The 12,147-nt window shown below is 30.6% G+C and overlaps 1 protein-coding gene across 7 annotated transcripts; it reads left to right on the forward strand.

Moving 5' to 3' along the window:
* Window positions 1-66: 66 nt before the first annotated feature.
* Window positions 67-11,971, forward strand: LOC143357897 (poly(A) RNA polymerase, mitochondrial). 7 transcript variants are annotated; one of them, XM_076794576.1, is made up of 12 exons: window positions 67-233; window positions 2,212-2,279; window positions 2,361-2,539; window positions 2,671-3,224; window positions 3,303-3,628; window positions 3,703-3,896; window positions 4,051-4,301; window positions 4,426-4,619; window positions 4,710-4,934; window positions 5,003-5,247; window positions 5,328-5,787; window positions 7,852-7,950. In XM_076794576.1, exons 2-11 carry the CDS (start codon window positions 2,224-2,226, stop codon window positions 5,522-5,524), a joined length of 2,421 nt encoding a protein of 806 aa, XP_076650691.1. In that variant the 5' UTR covers window positions 67-233; window positions 2,212-2,223; the 3' UTR covers window positions 5,525-5,787; window positions 7,852-7,950. The 7 variants fall into 7 exon arrangements, with proteins under 7 accessions (XP_076650691.1, XP_076650695.1, XP_076650692.1 ...); XM_076794577.1 differs by lacking the exon at window positions 67-233 and adding an exon at window positions 1,645-1,949; XM_076794574.1 differs by lacking the exon at window positions 67-233 and adding an exon at window positions 1,935-2,020 and having other exon boundaries at window positions 4,099-4,301.
* The last annotated feature ends 176 nt before the right edge of the window (window positions 11,972-12,147 follow it).

The raw sequence follows: 12,147 nt of genomic DNA on the forward strand, positions 1-12,147 counted from the left end.
CATGTTCTGGCGCCGTCGGCGCTGCTGCTGCGGACGGAGAAGGCCGGAGTAATAAAACTGGCTAACACCCCCGCGAAAGCGCTGCAATGAACTCGCCCAGTTCGAAGGGTCAAAAGCACCGCGGCAAAATAATAACAGAACGCAGCCGCCGCCGCCGCGACCGTCGCCGTCGCCACCGCCGTCGTCGTCGTGTAGGCTGAGGGGTCAGCAGCGTCGCCGACGTTACCGTTGTTGTAAGCAACCTTCTTAAAACAAGCTGTTGCCGGTACTGTTGTCGTTGTTTCTGCTGTTGCCGCCGCCGCCGCGAGAAAAACGGCGCGACGCCCCGACGCGGCGGAAAGTTGTCAAAACAGCACAACGTCGCGCGCTACTGCTGCTGCTTCTGCCACCGCTCCTGCTGCTCCTGCTGCTGCTACCACTACTACTACTACTACTACTATTGCTAATGCTGTTCCACCTTCTCCTCCTCCTTCTCCTTTTCTTTCTACTGCTGTTGTTGTTGCTATTGCTGTTGCTTTTGCTGGTGGTTGTTCGCGGCCGCGGGTTTTGGCGGGTTTCCACGAGCGACGAGCGCGCACACCACTGGCACACACCGCGGCCGCCGTGCATTCACCTCGTCCTCACACCTTGCGCCACCGCTGTCGTTGCCGTCACTGTTGCTGTCGCCACCACCACTTTTAACGTTATTTTTGGTCTCGTCCTTAATATTGTCCTCACTTTTTCCGTTTCTGATATGTTTTCCCGAAGAGATTTTACTAATTTGCACTGCCGTGATCGGCTTTCCCAAAGTTTTCCTCTTACACTGTGGCGAAACCAAGTATCGCTTCGCCACGCTACTTTTCGACACGGGTGACGATTACACACCCTTAAACTAACCTTACTGTCGTTAGAATAACCGATTCCAACAATCGATTCACGAAATAATGGATAGAAACTGTTAAACGTCCTTTCACTGGATATAAGATTTGTATCCCCTAATCGCGGAGATACCGCATCACTTTCACGGGCGAACATGGAGCTCGATCCATGCCGAGTGTTTTATGAAACATCCGCAACTCCGTTTTGTGGCGCTTCTGATCTATCCTTCCCCTCTGCCCCTTTATCATTTCTTCTTTTCCATGTGGTCTTCGTCTATTTCCAGGATTACCAACTTCCTTAACAACCGAGATTAATGTTTTTAATTTTCTACTGATTCTTTCTGAAATAAAGATCGTATTTACAGACTTTTATACTGTTTTCAGTTTATTATAGTTTTCTGCTCACATTATGAACGATATTTGTCATTTCTGTGTCATAAAGACATGTCTTTATTTCATTTTCATAATTTTTTTAAAACAATATAATCTAATAAAATATATGTATTCATCCATGTGTAAAAGTCAATATTGAATTATAATGAAACTAAAAATTATAATTCATGAATTGTAACATGTAGATAAAATGTTTAAATATTTTTGCACTTTTCACTATTTTCATAGGAGTATTTTGTATTGTGAAAATAAACTTATGTCTATTCTCATTTATATATATACTGCGCGTGTAATTCTAAATCTACGCTTTATTATTATATTTATTATAATTATTATTATTATATTTTACAGGTTTTAAAGGAAATAAGTGCGTCTAATTTACATAAAAATGATTTTAAACAATTCTCCTATGAACATAGAAAATAATAATTTTGAAAATCAATAATTATAATAAATTTCATGTGAACGTTTTAATTTAAATTAACTAATCATTTCGATCAAATACACGAAAATATAATATATAAGTGTTCAAAATAATCGTTTAATGGTCGCTTATTATAAAATTTGAGTAACAATTCAGAGATTTCTGTTCAAATCCCCGTAAATTTTATTCACTAATAGACATATCTGAACAATTTTGTCTTTAACAAATTAAAAGTAAATTATTTTCTTTACGTTTTTCAGCATTTAAAAGATGAGGTATATATACATACTTTACTATGTGGTACAATTTAGCTTGTGTATTTATATTTACTTATACAAATATTAAGGTGCTTATAATACCTACCCTTGCTATATGTGTACAGATTGCATCAAACTTTACGTTCTTTCAATTTCGACCTCTTGTGTATGCACAGTATTTACTTACATATTGAATTATAGGTTAGCACGTACTTCGTGCACAAATAATGCTTAAAACCTTGTTCATTAAAATAAAAATTAACATCTTACATTTCGATAGGGAACTTTAGTGATGGATAATTATACCCTGCAAAGTATAAAAGAAATCTTTGGTATAGATTTTCAACAGTATGTATTTTCGATTTTGTTATACAGTTGTCACTATTACATATTGTTTAATATTATGAATTGTTTCATTTCTTTAATTAGGTACTGTGAACATCATAAAATAATACTAAAAAAAGATAAATATGATACTTTTATGGTACCTAATGTTAGTACTCTGGCAGAGTGTATAGATGCTCTTGATGGATTTAAACTCAAAATAGATAATGAACTGAAACAAATACAGAAGCGTAAATCATCTTTAAAGAATCAACGCGCAAAAAGTATTAGAATTTAATTTTTTTCTCTCAGTAATATTTTTATAATGAAAATTCCATTTAAAAAAGTTCATATCATTACATTTTTCTAATTTGGAAATCTAAAACAAATGCATGTATACGATTATTCTTTTTAGGATCACATAAAAAATGCAAAATTACCAAAAAAGAGGAACCAGTGACTTGTAAAAATATTGGTCGTAATTCATTTCTTACTGATTTAGAATTACACATTAATTTATATGACACATCCTCCATCTTACCTACTCTTACAATTCATAGAGTTTCATCAGATTATATTTTAAACACAGCAAACACAGGAAATGAAATATATGAATACATTTTAAAGGAAACCATGAAAAATATCGACATTGTCAATTATGAAACTTCTATTCCACTTATTTCTACTCTTTTAAATCAATTTCAGAAAAGGCACAAAAGATTTCATTATAGCAGCGTTTTAAAAGAGATAACTGAAAAACAAGCACTTAATCAAAAATTGAAATGTAAATACGAAGTTCCATTGAAACAATTGAAATCATTCTTTGATCTTATATTTGCTAAAGTAGTTCCTCTGGCCATATTTGGAAAGTTAAAAAATCTTAAAAAGGTGAAAAAAGCTATGTACCAGCTTTTAATTACACCACGTTTCAAATCTTTGGATTTGACGTCTCTCATTGAGAAGCTAGATGTATGTAATGTACTTACTTTCTAAAGATATAATCTGTATTAACAAGCAAAGTTTAATGTTATGATTTATGTATTTTAGATTTATAGCATTACATGGTTAAACAATATACCGATCCTAAAAACACAATGGCTTATTTTAGCAAAATTTATCAAATGGTTTTTTAATGGGTATCTTTTAAAAATATTACGCATTCAGTTTCACATAACAACACTTTCTGCAACCAATAATGAAAGAATATATGTTGCACGTCCAAATTGGTGTTGCATTCAGGACAAATTTATTAAGAAAAAAATATTTTCAAATTGCTTACAACCCGACATTAAATGTAATGAGTGGAATCCACCGATAGGTACTTATAAATTATGTGCCAAAATTTCTAATGTACGCCCCATATTTTTGTCAGAGTGAGTAAAATATTTGTATAGTATACTGAAAATATAAAATTTATTTAAGTTTCATTTCGTAACTTATGTATTAGATATCAAGAGGTGGAAAAGAAGGATTTACAGACAGTTTTCACGTTTTTAAGACAATTACAAATCACAGAGTATGGATTGACTGATTTTCAAAAAACATGGAAGTCAATTGTTCAATGCAAATATAATTCAGGAAGTAAAAACTTCTATCTTGTATCTTGTGATGTAATGGATGCATTTGGTTCTATAATACAGGGTATGAAATTTTTCAAAATCAAATACTTTAAGTACAATACAAAAATTTTAATTCCTATTAATTGAATTACTTTACAATTACCAGACCTAGTAAAAATAAAACTCGTTAGATCATGTTATACTTATAAATGTATGCTATTGTATTTTTCGTACAGCGCACTTATATGATATTATAATGTTACTGTGCAAAAAACTTCCAAAAGTTTTGGTAATCAACACATATGCAGTTAAAAGTGAAAAGTACAAGGGTGATGGTACTTTATGTTACAAACAGTACTTTACAGATGCAAATTTACAATTACCCTTGCCACCTGGTAGTTTGTATGCATGTACACATAGCAACTCTCTGAGGATAAGGAAAGGGTGGTTGTTGGAAAAAATTAGGAAATATATTTTCTATCAAAGGGTAAATTTCAGATAATTCACAATCTAAAAAATTAATTTATTAGTACATATTTAAACGTTTATAACATATTATCTCAATAATCTAACACTTTATAACAAATACATATTAATATGTTCATTAATAGGTAAAAATACGTGAAAAAACGTACATTATAGGCAAGGGAATAGTTCAAGGTACAATGTTATCACCTGTTTTGTCAGATATATATTACAATTATGTACTACAAAAACACATATCTTCATTTCTACATTGTGGTGAAATTGTAAGATATATAGATGATATTTTATATGCTACAGACAATGAAATTCTAGCAAAAGAGTAAGATACAATATATTTCAATATTTATACCTAGAAAATGTATTAAAAAAATTGTAAATTATATTGCTCTATAATTTATATACTTTCTAGGTTCCTCCAATTAATAAAAAAGGGTATTCCACGATTCAACTGTTACTTTAAAGAATTAAAAACACAAAGTAATATTATTAATACTTCAAGTACATTTACAAACAGTATTAATTATATTGGTTATAAAATTAATTGCGATACTTTAGAAGTAGAACCCAAAGATTTAAGTACACATATGCGTTACTTAATATCGTTCTCCTCAAAAAATAATATAACTCCTTTAGAGTAAGCAATTTTCTGAAAACTATTTATTGTATTGTTTTATGAAAACTTTAATCTATCGGTTCTTTTAGGCTCTTTAGAAAGCGACTTTGTAATGTTATTGGTTTATCAAAAGTTGTCTTAGATCGTACAATTAATTCTAAAGCAACTATAATCAAAATATTACAAAAAACATGTTTAATGCAAGCTAAACGTGCGCAAGTTTTGATAAAAGAATTATTTGATGACATTGAGCATAATGTTCAGGATATAATTGTAATCATAAAAATTACTAATAAGAAGGTTGCAAGATATGTTATGAAAATTTTATTAAGATGTAAGATCTTTTGCATTGATAGTTTACTTATTATTTTATATTTATGCATAAGTAATTCCTGCTTTATGTATTTATTTCAGATGAAGAAAAAATGAGCGATTTAGATATGTGTACCTGGAATAAGAAAATTCTTCATATTTTATGGAGATCTTATGAACGTATTTTTAGAAGGGACAAGATTTTGGGGAAGATTTTTAAGAAAATCTCGCATAAGAAGAGTAAGAGTCACTCAAATATTCTACCAGTTTCTTGTTATTACCCAAATATCCAAATCTGACATAACAGAAAACCAACAAAGTCTGCTAGCAGATTGACATCAGACGTATTCAACAGATTTGCAGCAGATTTATAGATCTTGTAGTTTCAAGTCCAATTCTTCTAATAAAAAAAAAAAAAAAATAGAGCGCTACAAGCGACTATTTTTCATTACTTTATAGAAAAGACTGAAATGTATTTATTTAGATTTTTCAATGATGAAATGTCTAAAGCAAGGATTACCTAACAAGGAAGATATTAGCAGATGCCAGAACCACAGACGAGGTATAGGACCTCGTTTTATACCTCGTCTGTGCCGGAACGAAACACTGTGCCGGAGTTAACGTTTGAAAAGTCCGCTCTAGCTTTATTATTAATATTCCAAGACTAGTGATGGGCACCATCGACTAAAAACTATCGACTAAATCGATAGTAGCCAACTACTATTTTCAGTCGTCTGATTTTTTAAACTATCGACTGAATTTAGTAGTGGTTGGGTTACTATTTTCGGTCGACTGTTTTACACGTCGCCATCTTGAAATTTCAAATGTCAGTGTCACACGATGAAACGAAAAGGTTAGAAATACATGATTATGACAGGACGTGCAAATATGCAAGTAATGAAATATGTAATAGATATTTCAATACTTTAATTCATATGAGATGTTAAAATCTTATTGCTATTTATGCGATATAAACTATATATGTGATATACGTAGGCATAGACTATAGCACGCAATCTAGACGTAACCACTAAAACGAAATTTCAGTCGACTAAAAACTATCGACTAAATATTCGATAGTATGTACTAACTAAATAGTAATTAGTCGATAGTTGAATTTAGTCGATAATGCCCATCACTATCCAAGACTCTCCCAGAACTGAATCCCCACTGCATGTAGTGATATTTTGGCGCTACCGCGCATTTCCCCTAGGCACGCGCCTAGAGAATATGCTCCGACAAGGTTGGTAGCGCCAACCTCGAGCAAAGCAGGTAAGAGAACTGCCAACGATGCTCCCTCGCTGCCTGATCATCGATCGAGATAGACGTGTCAACAATAGTTCTCTCGATTCGCCATCAAACAAAGTTGTTATGTTTCATCAGAGAGAATTCCTCTCTGGTTTCATACACGTGATCAAAAATTATTAGTACATCTCCTAGTGGTTAATTGCAGAGTAGGCTGCATCGTAGTTTCGTATTTTTCCGCGGGACTCTTAAATCTACAGTTGCGCCAGTGGTGACATTTCCCCACAAACAAATATATCATTGCTTCTCCCATTTACTACTCCCGACTACCTACCTTATGTTATCCGTGAGCGGCCATGTTTCCCCTGCATCTGGCAACTCTGTTTGTAACTAAAACTGTCCAAAACTGACTAAAACAGAAGTTATAAGTAACGAAAACAACTGTTGGGTTAGTAGAAGATAATATAATTCTTCAATTGTTACTTATAAGGTCATAAATAGTATTTGTATTACTATGTTCAATTAAATTGAGTCTGTTGTCTATTTCCAAGGTTTATCACAAATAACTTTTGTAGGAAATTACTTATGATTGTATTTGATAATCCATGACAACTAATTTAGAATTAAGTAATCTATTTATTTAACTGTACTAACTTATTTAAAGATTCGGAAATGTGACATTTAATTAAAACGAGTATATCTATTAAATTATCTTTGTTGAAAAAGTATTTAGAATCGAAAAGAATCTGTTTTCCTACCTGTATTACTTATTGTGCTTAACCCTTTGACTCCCACAGGGTATATATGTGTCCCACAGAACTGTTTCAGATGCCCAGTGGATTATGTATACGTTATTAATGAGTACTGCATGAATTCCACTGGTAACCAAGCATCTTATTAGTTTTTTCCCCAAATTTTCACCGTATGTATGTTAGTATCGTGCAAGAACCTAACCTAAGTGTTTTACCATACATAGTTACACTTACTATTACACTTTATTTATTTTGCTATGTTCTTAGAATCATAAATATTTTCTATAACATACTTATATGAATTCTTACACCAGTGGGACATATATATCCCACCATAGTTATCCAGTGGGACATATATGTCCCACTACCCCTAACAAACCAACCCTTAAGTATACTTATAAGTACACCTAAAAATAGATTTTTTAGCTTCATTGCAACTGTATCCATTAAAATAAGCACGGTTTCTTTTTTAAATCGCGGAAAAATAAATTGAGATTCAAAGGAATAAGAATAACAATAAAAAATATATAAGAATGTATATATCTATGACAAGATAATAATATTAAACAAGTAATGTTGACAAAAGTGAGAATGTTGCAACTGATTGTATATATTTTTTAACTTTTCAGGACAGTGATAAAAATGACTAAAATATCAAGTTTATGAAAGCACACAACAATAGAAGTTGACAGTTTTGCAATGAAAGCGCTATAACATCAATCGATGCTGTATCCTAAGGTTACCTAAGGTTTAGCTTAATCAAAGCCATTAATGCCATTCTATCAATTTCGAAAGTGCTACTGTGAAGCATAACTGAAACAGGAGAAAGAAAAGTTCATTCTTATAAATACATTTTCGTTTATAACCAAAAAGAAATAAATACTAAATATAAAACTAAACTAAATATTACAATAATACGAATACAATAGTACAAAATATTTTGTATACAACAAAAAATTTGTTTGTCAACAAATAGTATTGAAATCAAGGATATCATATAAAGAAATCAGATATCAAAGGAAAAAAATTTGTATCAGTCAATAGTGGCAAACATTGCATAGATACGAATAGAGATTAATGATGTCAAAACTGTGTGAATTGTGTTCAATGGAATTTCAAGATGAGTATGCCTTACAAGGTCACCTTGGTGGAAAAAAACACTTACAAAAAGTTCAACAAGCAAAGTTGATAGATAAATCAAATGTGGCATCTAAACAATGCGAATTGTGTTCAATGGAATTTCAAGATGATTATGCCTTACAAGGTCACCTTGGAGGAAAAAAACACTTACAAAAAGTCCATCTGAAAGAGGGACTAGAAAAATCAATTTTTGTTCCTTCACTACCAAAATTTATTCCTAGGCCAGTACTTATTGAATTTTTTCAACAATATGGTGCAATCAAATGGTATAAATTCATTGAAAACTACCTGCTAATTGAATTTGTAGAGAGGTACTAAATAATTTTTTCATCCATTTATTATTCGTATGCAATTTTCTTTTGTTGTAATCTTTTGTTCATAGTCGTAATCAATTTTTTCATATTGTAGTTGTTCTGCAGAAGCTGTATTACGTAACCCAGTTTGGATAAATAAAGTAAGACTAAACGTAAAGAGACGAATAGTCCATAACGGTGAGTATTATTGAAAGGGTACTATAATAGATATCTATACATGGTGAGCCAATAACACAATTACTTAAAGACGTTCTTACCAGGTATAATATAAATATTAAAAATTATACAGGTTTTGCACTCCAAATTAATCTTTCAAATCACTTTAATATCCTAAAAATTATAAGATGTAAAAGAACCAAATTGTATTTATCTGACGAGTCCTTTCAAGTGTAATATATTCATTTAAAATGTTTTTTTATATAATCAATAGGTTTTTTATCATTCTAGGTAATAGTTCATATTGACTCACCCAGTATAATTTAATGTCAATTTTGCACATATGTGTGGTACTTGTGTCAGTAGCATTGTTTGCTTGGAGATTTAAGTAATTATGGTAGAAATATATTTTTTTGTCTTGGTCTTTTATGATTTAAGATTAATTTGACAGTTATGAGACTTGTAATATTCCTGCTTTTTTCACTGACTTTAACCTTTAGAGGGTCGGAAAGCCATTTTATTGGCTTTAGTTAATACTAGAAAAATAGAATATATTAATATTAGAAAACTTTCCACTCCTTAGTGAAGTAATCAAAGCATGTGATTATTGTATCTTTGATAAAACAACAAGTTTTATAATTATTAACTGTATGAAGAGTATTTTTAATTTTGTAATTATTTTCTTTTAAGATTCAAGAATCCCAAAATTAAAGAAGGAAAATAATCCAATAGAAAACACAGGTCCAATAAATTATTATAATATACAACATATATTTGAAGAAAAAACTACATTTGATGAGCAATTAGCAACATTTTTAAATGCAATTCAACTTACTAATGCTGAAATTGAAACAAGATACGAATCTGTATGTACACATTTGGACAAGACGTTTAAAGCAGTATTTCCCAAGTGTAAAACATATAAATTTGGATCAACTCAAATGGGTTTGGGTTTTAAAGAATGTGATTTGGACATATATATTGATATAGGTAATTTTCAAATTTGCTTTTAATTACATTATTATTTTTAACAGAACGTTAAAATATTGTAGTAATAACTTTTTATTTTAGGTGAACCAATAAGTGAATCTACGAATGACTCAACAGCAAATACATGGACAATGCAGAAGATTTTTAAGGAAGTTAAAAAAATGATGTTCAGAATGAATCAGATATTTTCTAACATCATAGTAATTTCGAAAGCTAAAATACCGATTATAAAATTTTGTTATGTTAAAACGAATATTTTTTGTGACATATCATTTAAAAACAGTTTAGGTATATATAAAAGCAAACTGATTAAACATTGCATTTCGCTTGACTGCAGGTTAAGGCCATTAATGATGCTTATTAAGTATTGGGCGAAAAATTTTAAACTATCATATAGTGGAAAACTGTCTAATTATGCATTAGCTTTGTTAATTATTTTTTACCTCCAACAGCCATCTGTAAAAATTATACCTCCATTACTCGAGTTTCAGGAAAATTTTCAACCACACATTATAAATGGATGGCAAGTTAATTTTAACGAAAATACAAAATTGCCACCAATTACAAATACGAATAGCATTCCACAACTTCTTTACGGTTTCTTTATTTTCTATTCAACTTTTACATTTAAATCTCAAATAATTTGTCCACTCGATGGGATGGTACATACAGAATCAGAATTTAAAGATGTGGAAAATTTGCCACAACATATGAATAGATATAAAGCATGTTTAAAAGAGGATGAGAATTTTATGTTAAAAGTAAATAGAGATATGTGTGTTCAAGATCCTGTAGAACTTAATCATAATGTTACAGCAAATACACCACATTCAACGTTGGATGCTTTTGTACACTATTGTACAATTGGTGCTGCAGTTTGTTCAGAGACTAGTAAAAATGATTATAAGGATTTACTGAAACTCTTGCTTAGTACAGTCATCAAAAGAAACTCTACCAGGCATACATTTCAAGTTACAATCTCTGACAATCAGCAAGAATGTATAAATGTTACCAAAAAACCAAAACTCACAGAAAATGATTGGCATTTTGCTGTTTTCAATATATTGACACAAATTTTCGAAAAAGTTTTCAGAGTACAAGTTATTGCGTTAATTTCTGATGTAGAGGCGAAGCAACAAAAAATTGAAGTACTATCAGATGTACACACAGAAAATTATAAAAAAATTATATTTCATTGTGTTGGTTCTCTTTGTACATGGAATAATAGAAAAATTAGTAATATTGTTTTAGATCCTAGTATCAGTTGTTTAGAAAAAGAAGCTCTAATAACAAACGAAATAATAAAAGAGCACGAAAAAGAGAAATCCACAAATAAAATAAATTTAGATTTCATGTGTACATTTGAGAAAAAAGTAGATCCTTTGAAAGTTATCTTAACCGTAAGTAATCGAAACACCGCCGAGTCCATTTTTCAAGAGTTCTCATATTTTGCTGTACGTAAAATACATGAGATAGTAAGACAAACATTGATACACATGCAGCAATTCAACAAGTGTTGCTAAAACGTGTATGTATACACTACCGGCCAAGAGTTTGAGTTTGCAAAAATCTACTAATATGTGAAATATTCTTAATTTTTTGATAATTAATACAGTGTGAATGTTTCATTTTCTTTTATTTATATACATAGATACAAAAATGATCAAAATAATTTATAACGGTTGAAATATTATCTTTCATAAAATATTAATAAAAAGATATAGGTATATTACTAAACTTTTTGTTCGTCAAAGTAATCACCACCTTTTTTTTGGCATTCTTGAAACTAATTATTTTTATATGCTTTTCCATTTGTTCTATAGGAATTCCCATAAAATTTCTCGATCTAATTCAACCCATAGAAACTCTGTCGAATTAATTTTTAGAATCGTATTTTTACAGTAAGTTCATACAAATGATGCTCAAGTAGTAAGTCAAGGTAGAAAATTATACGCTACCGTTTGCATTTGGGTGTGGAATACAAATGTAATAGGAGTATCCAAACTTTCGGCCGATAGTGTATGTGCGTGAAAATATGTATAATTACACCATTAAGGACCAAAGGTATTATTTTTTTTCTGAAAACGATTAGACATTACCACTTCATTATTAATAAAATACACGTTTGTTTTCAAATATTATGACGCATAATAGTAAAGGTATTTATTAAATTTCCTTTTAATTTTAATGACACTAACATCTACAAATATAGATAAATAAAATTTGTGATATATATATCACAAATCGTATATTTTTTAATTCTGTTATACCTGTAGTATCGTATTATTCTCAAATTATTTAAAAATAGTATATTGATATTATTAT

This window comes from Halictus rubicundus, chromosome 10, assembly GCF_050948215.1.
Source record: "Halictus rubicundus isolate RS-2024b chromosome 10, iyHalRubi1_principal, whole genome shotgun sequence".
Taxonomy (NCBI): Eukaryota; Metazoa; Arthropoda; class Insecta; order Hymenoptera; family Halictidae; genus Halictus; species Halictus rubicundus.